Genomic DNA, 7,507 nt, shown 5'->3' with positions numbered 1-7,507 from the left:
GCTGACTGTGGTTGACGCTAGACAGGCATACATAGGTTGAAATTTAAAGAGATTTCCGGATCTGATTGACTGTTATTTCAGTAATTCATTTTGGGTGGTCATCTTGGTCCTGGAGATAACAACAATCAGGTAGACTGCCCTTTGGAGTCTATTATATTTTAGAGCTGATTTTCAAATTTAACTATAAGAATCAAGCTTCTTAGGGACATTTGTGGAACCATACAAATTAGAAGCATTTATTTCTGTAACACAAACAAACAATGACTTTCAATATAGAAATCATTTTACTCAAAGGAATGTTCTAATTAAAAGTTCCCAAGAAAAAATAATTCTTCAGAGAGTCCACAATTTTCTCCATATTTATGCCGTGGTTGTGCAAATCGTAAATTAAATATTTCATCCCCGCAGAGTCCTGAAACAAAAAGAGATAAGTTTCTTAATGTCTGTTAAGTAGTTTTAATTATTAAAAAAAAAACAGCAACAGAAGAACGGATCCACACCATTATATTCAATTAATTTCTTCAGTAAAATGTAGCGGAAACTAAGAGTGTCTGTCCGAACGTTAATTTGAATTTAAGTCATCGGTTAAAAAGGATTTGAGAAAAAATTTCGAGTCTTCTTTTAATAGTATACAAACGCTACTTACTTCTAATTTTTGTAGTAATCGTCCAAATTCCGGTTCTCGAATTTTATTGAAGAATGCAATGAAGGCGCCACTGCTATCCATTTTTTCGAAAAACATATTCAGTATCTCATCTTGCGGAATGACTTCGAGCACACTGTCGACCATAATATGCATCCCCCCAGAAAGTTCTAATTCCGTGTCATTACCGAATGTTAGCCCTGTGGAATTCAAAATCAAAAAAACATATGTATATATACTCGTATGTTAACAAATATTCATACAAAGATCCAGACGAGTTTCAGAAAAGTTATCGTAATATTGTATCTAATCAAGGAAGACTAGAAAGGCATTTTAATGATTTTGTTTTCAACAAAACCTAATTAAAATCTGTTCATTGTCTGCCCTGGTAGTCAAAAGGTAGTATAGGTCACAGGGCGAAACGTGGATTGGTACCCACGATGGAGCATAAAACCTGGAAAACGCGTGCCGAACCAGCCCCAATAGCTCTACTACCACACCCTATCTTCATCTCACGTGGTGAACGCCGCAAACGGAGAAGGATGAAGGTGAGCCTCCCGCACCTAAAAACGGGACAAATTGTACCAACTGGTCCTCCAGGTTGAGGGTTGGATAGGGCTGACAACTCAACGATGAACCCGGCAACGACAACGGAATCACGATTTGCACATTTTCTGTACGTGCACTCCCTGTACAGAGGTGGGGCTGGGAAGCAGCTAGCCGATACCCTGTCCCAATATAGGGCTGATGTAACAGCGTTGCAGGAGATGCGACGGACAGAGACCAGTTTCCTGGAGAGCAGTCGCTACACCATATATTATAGTGGCCATCCAGTAAACCATGTGCTCGGAGTAGGTTTCTTAGTTAGCCAAACAATGAAACCTGCTGTCATCGGCTTTAAAAACTTAAGCGAACGGCTTTCCACTCTTTACTTGCGGGGCAAATTTAGAAATATAAGCCTCATTAACGTTCACGCCCCTACAGAGGAGAGTGCAGAGTCGGAGAAGGATACCTTCTACGAGGCAGTCGAACGAACCCCCGAAGGTTGTCCCAGGTATGATATCAAAGTCATAGATTTTCCCTGTCCGGCAAGCGAAAAACTGTTGGAATATAGACATCAGTTACATCATCTTTTCATCGACTTTAAAGTCGCCTATTACAGCGTAGCCTGGGTAAAATTGTACACGGTCATGAGAGAATTCGGTACCCCTACGAAATTAATAAGACTGACTAGGCTGACCCTGACCAATGTGCAAACCCAGATAAAAGCAGTATGATCACTCTCGAGACCATTCAAGATCAAGAACGGTGTGCGACAAGGGGATGCCCTATCATGTGTCCTCTTTAACCTGGCCCTGGAAAAAGTGATTCGTGATGCAGACGTAAGTGGGAGAGGCACCATCCTCTTCAAGTCCACCCAATTACTGGCCTATGCTGACGATATTGACATTATGAAAAAAACAACCCGAGATGTATAGTCTACCTTTATCCTGATCGAAGAGGCGGTGAGAAATCTTCGGCCCCACATTAATGAAGGAAAGCCGACTTCCATGGTGGCAACGTCAGCTCCAACAGATAAAGAACGAACAACATGGAATTGAACTATCAAACGAAAACAATAAAGATAGGAGACTACACCTTTGATACCGCTGAAAATTTCTCATATCTAGGGTCGAAAATCACAACCGGTAACAGCTACGACGATGAAATCCGCACACGGTTGTTCGCTGCCAACAGAGCCTATTTCAGCTTACAAAAACCGTTTTGCTCGAAACGTCTCACCATAGAAATCTGGATTACTAGCAAAAGAAATTGCGAACTCTTGGCCGCGTTTGAGAGAAGAATCCTACGCAGAATTTTTGACCCCCTACATGAGGATGGACGATTCGGTAGCCTGCATACTGAAAAAATCTATGAGCGATACCACGACTGTCTGATTGTGAATAAAATCCGGTTCAACAGGCTACGGCGAGCAGGGGACTTAATCCGTATAAATGAGGATGATCCAGCCCGAAAAGTCTGAAAGGGCAATATCTATGGTAGAAAAAGAAGACGAGGCAGATCCTGCCTGAGATGGAGCGATGGCGTAGGTCAGAAAGCCAGACAGCTTATAGGAATATCGAATTGGTGGACCTCGGCGCAGAACCGGATACCGGTTGTTGCGCCGTTGATCATTATGACTTGCGGAGGGCGAAACGAAAGCGGCTCTTATCAAACAACGCCGTGAAAGAAACAATGCCCTTATTTAAATTGGGAATAATTTCACTACTACTAAGCCTGCCAGAAAATATTTGGGAGTGATGATAGATTGGAAGCTCAGTTATAAGCAACACGTACAGTATGTTTATGACAAAGCATCCACCACAAGTGTGGCCCTGGAAAGAATAATACCGAACGGGACGGCCACAGCATACTTCCAGGTGGCTTATAGCTAGGGTAGTGATTTCGATCCTGATCTATGCAGGTGCAGGAGAGAGGCTTTGAAAGTCGCATTCGACGCTAACAAACTGAATGCACACTATAGAAGAGCAACTTGCATTCAAGTCTGTCTCAGATGAAGCAGCATTCGTCATTTCGAGAATTATGTTCATTGACATCTTGGCAGATGTGATGACGAACATCAATGCGAAGAACGTCGAAAGGGAGAGATTTCTAAATAAATGTTGGAAGCAGTTGGGATGCTCTGGAGAGATCCGTGGACACACAGGCTTGTCCCTGCCATTAAGTGTTCGCAGAGACGACATGGTGGATTTTCTCACGGGGCATGGAGGATATCGCCAATACCTGTTCAGGTTTAACTAGATACCTCACCCTATTGTCCAAACTGCAATGGATTTCCAGAAGACCCCGAGTACATATTCTTCCACTGTCCAAGATTTGTGGAAGAAAGGAAGAATGTAGGGGAGACTCTAGGAGAGACGCTGGTACCAAAGAATCTGGTGGGAAGAATGCTCGCATTTTAGGAAGATTGGGATGGGATCAACCCCATGGTCGCATCTATCTAGAGCACACCGCGAAAGGCAGGGTGGAAGAGAAAAACGCGGTTGCTTAAGCCCCGTGGAGACGAAAGGTGACCAAACCAAAGTGAGCTGACTTCGCCCCATGATGTTAAACCTTCTGGTGGTTCAACCGGGCATGGGAGGTCGGGGGTGGTTTTAGTGGGTAAAAATCTCACACAACGGCGTGTACGGGCCAGTGTCTTTTGAAGATTTCCAAAGTGAGAAACAGACCGTAAACCGATAATAAAGTTTCGTTTTGCACAAAGCCTTAAAAATTGGCAACGGCACGTATTGGAAATTTCACAAACGTGCATAAGCAAAAATTTCTAAATTGCCTGTCTGAACCCGTCAGGCAAAATTTATCCCATGGTATACAATTTAGGAGAAACATTGAATTTTAGTTTTTCATTTGTGTATTATAATAAAATAATTACCAAATGGGATCTTGGTATTGCCGAGTTTTTGTTTTGATAAAAGCTTCGAAATGAAATTAATATGTAAATATTGTTAGTTTTTATTAATATTGAATGGGGTTGGGGTCTTGGAAATCGGACGTAGGGTAATGAATTGGCATACCAACGGCATACCAAAAAAAGCCCTTTAACTGGCTGTTAAGTCGAAGCTAGACATATTCGTAGAGTTGTACGGCCAGATCAACGGTCGACGCAATCAAACTGGTCACTGGTTTAGCTGAAAATGCGATGCACGGAACGGGTGGCACTGGCAAGTATTGTGCTGTGATTACCCTTGGCGTGCAAAATGTATTCAATAGTGGGTTACGCCGATGCAATAGCGATGATTGTTGTTGCAAAAGATGTGGCGAATGTGGAATTATATTCATCCGAAGCAATCACTGCTATAAATAAGTGGTTTAAAGGTGCAGGGCTTGCACTCGCGGAGGATAAAAAAGAGGCTGTGCTTGAGTGGTGGCGGTGAATGGGGAAACATATCATCACTTCAAAGCCAGCAATTACATACCTTGAAGTGATGATAGATGCGAGGCTGAATTTTAAGTAAAAAGTTTGCACCAATGCGTCCAATTGTAGCCCAGGCTCTGGCAAGGATGAGGCCAAATGTTGGGGGTCCGCGAAGCATTTGTCGACTGCTTAAAGCTAGAGTGGTGAGCTCTATACTGCATGCAATACTCAAATGATAAGCGCAGAGTATAAAACGACCGTACTACGGGGGGAGGGGGGTATGCTATGGTTATAGAACCATCTCGGACGATGCGGCCTATGCAGAAGTCGGCAAGATCGACATTTTGGCCGATGAGATAGCACGTATCTATGATGGACCTGATTCTCCCTCTGATCGGCAAATGAAAACGCCGCAAGGACGGAATCGTTAAGCAGGTGCCAGCAACGGTGGGAACAGTCAGAAAACGATCGATGGGCTCGCCGATTGATTCCCAGCATCAAGGTGTGGACGCAGAGAAAGCATGGTGAGATAAATTATGATCTCACGGGACATGGCGGTTACCGTAAATACTTCCAAAGTTTGAAACTGGACAGCTCACCCGTATTCCGGAGGACTCGGAGCATTTTTTCTTCTATTGTCCTAGATTCGCTGAAGAAAGGAAGAGGCTAGAGGAGACATTGGGAGGAACGCTAGCATAATTGGAAAGATGGTTGCATGCCAGGAGAGCTGGAATGTAGTGAATGACATGGTAGGGTGGATTCAGTGCAAATTAATAGAGGGCAAAGGAGGCGAAAAAAGCGCGATTGCGATAGCAATCGAAGGGCGAAGGGAGAGACCAGAGCCATGTCCATCCCACGACGAAATACTGTGGTGTTTCCACGGGGAAGAGGACAGGAATTAGGGGGGGGGTTTTGTGGGTAAAAATCCCACACACTGGAACATAGTGTCATAGTGTCATTGTAAGCCGGACCTCTGGTGTTCAACACTTTTAGTTATTTTCGCCTAATATATATCATTAAATTTTCCGCAAACTTCTTTATTCAAGCCCGAAACCTTTCTCCCTGTCCTGGAGCGCTGTATGTCATTAAGGGATCGCCTTATTTCGAGTTGAACTTAGTAAGTACCCGTTCTGCTTTACGCTCATACAGCGACTTTCTAACCAACTATCCGCAATGTCTTCAAACAACTTATTTCTTTCAAACCATAAAATCGGCGCTGTTCTCATATTCGAAATATTGATTGCACAATTAGATAATTAGCCACTAGTTACAAAAATCAAAGGTTCCCAAGGAGCCCAATAATCCCAGTCTCTGACAATGAACTAGAAGTTAATTACCGCCGCTCAATACAACTCCGTCTAGCTGCCTTAGGTCACTTCTTATCAGGCGACAATGAACATCGGCAGCTTCACAAACGTGCATACGTAAAAATTTCTCTATTGCCTATCTGGATCTGTTACGCAAAATGCATTCAATGGTATGCAATCTAGGAGGAACATCAAATTTTAGTTTCGCATTCATGTAATGAGATAATTACCATGTTGGGCTGTTGAGTTTTTTGTTTTGATAAAAGTTTGGGAATGAAATTAAGTTGGCCATTTGATATAATATGGGGTAAATGAATTGCAGAAACTTTATAGGAGAAAAGAGGAAAGATCGCATTTAGCTGAATTGGTTTCTCCGGCAACTCATATCAAGATAATAAAGAAATTGGTGATAGAACGGAGTTTCCTTTTGATAAAACAAACATTTTCTAATGGAAAATTTTATCAACAATTTGAATAAAAGCGCTTGTTATATAATGACAGAATATTGGAGGAACGAATAGAAAAATGGGAGAAAGGGGCAAGGGTAGACGAGTATTCGGCGCAGACACAAAATATGGCATCAAAACAGATATAAATCACCTAACTTTGGCAGGCTTACCTATATTCGTTTTAGACGTTGCATTCTTTATGGTTTCAATTCCTCCAATGAGGTCCAGAATTTGGTATAAAACCCCTTCCACATCAAGACCTGCTTCATCCAAGTATTGAACTAACAGATCAATTTCTGTGACATTCAATAGTCGTTGCAGGAAATTGCACTCTTTAAGATACATAAATCCTTCGCGCACCTCCACGTCATTTCGATAATAATTCCCGATAATTGCTCGCACCTCTTCCACCGGAATTAAGTTGATAAAGTCATTCACGTCACTACTAATGTTTCCAGGTTGGCTTGGCACGGCGGCACTTTTAACTGGGAAAAGTCCTGCAGCTTGAAGGATGAGTAGATCATTGTCGAATGTATTGTTGTATGTCAAGTTGTCTGGATTCATGTCTGCAAGGATGTCGTTCACGGGGAATGTTTCGGTCGAGGAACCAGTCGCGGTAAGTAGGCTAGGCGTTATCAGTACTAAGTAATAAACTATCATTTTTTGATGGTTTGACAGTAATTGAAACGATGGAGTAAGAGGACGCGAAAAGGATATTCCAATGTAGTCCCACGACACTACACTATTTTTGAACTAACTCTCGCGATCAATAGCCCCGTGAAAGTGGCGGGTGCGTCAGCTAAAATCGAGACTAACAACTTAAAACTAAGCACTGCTTTCCACTAATCAGCACCATCCCAATCAAATAGTTAGGCTTAATTCAATTATGGTCGTGGTCAGCGGAATTGGAGAATCTCAGCATATCTCGCATCGTCTGCGTTCCACAGTTTCTATTAACGTAGGGTGGATAGACACCCGCACTTAAACGATTGAGCAATGACCGCCAACTCAGAACAGTGGGTGGAAAAAGCATTCTACATATGAATCTGTATCTTTGTACCGATTTGAAAAGTATTCCTATTTCTGCCTTTCCAATAACATTACTCGATGGTAAATAATTCTTCATTAACAAAGGCTGGCAAATGGTGTTAGGTTCGAGGAGCAGTTGCCCATTTTTTTAAGAGAATGAGAA

The 7,507-nt window shown here is 42.4% G+C and overlaps 1 protein-coding gene across 1 annotated transcript; it reads right to left on the bottom strand.

Moving 5' to 3' along the window:
* Window positions 1-251: 251 nt before the first annotated feature.
* Window positions 252-7,230, bottom strand: LOC119660319. Its single transcript, XM_038068800.1, has 3 exons — window positions 6,486-7,230; window positions 647-843; window positions 252-412 (listed from the first exon to the last, which is right to left on the bottom strand). Exons 1-3 carry the CDS (start codon window positions 6,973-6,975, stop codon window positions 302-304), a joined length of 798 nt encoding a protein of 265 aa, XP_037924728.1. The 5' UTR covers window positions 6,976-7,230; the 3' UTR covers window positions 252-301.
* Between the last annotated feature and the right edge of the window lie 277 nt (window positions 7,231-7,507).

The sequence above is a fragment of the Hermetia illucens genome, chromosome 1 (genome assembly GCF_905115235.1).
Source record: "Hermetia illucens chromosome 1, iHerIll2.2.curated.20191125, whole genome shotgun sequence".
Classification (NCBI taxonomy): domain Eukaryota; kingdom Metazoa; phylum Arthropoda; class Insecta; order Diptera; family Stratiomyidae; genus Hermetia; species Hermetia illucens.
The sequence above is the reverse complement of the archived record's forward strand: the minus strand, read 5'-3'. Positions and strand labels throughout refer to the sequence as shown.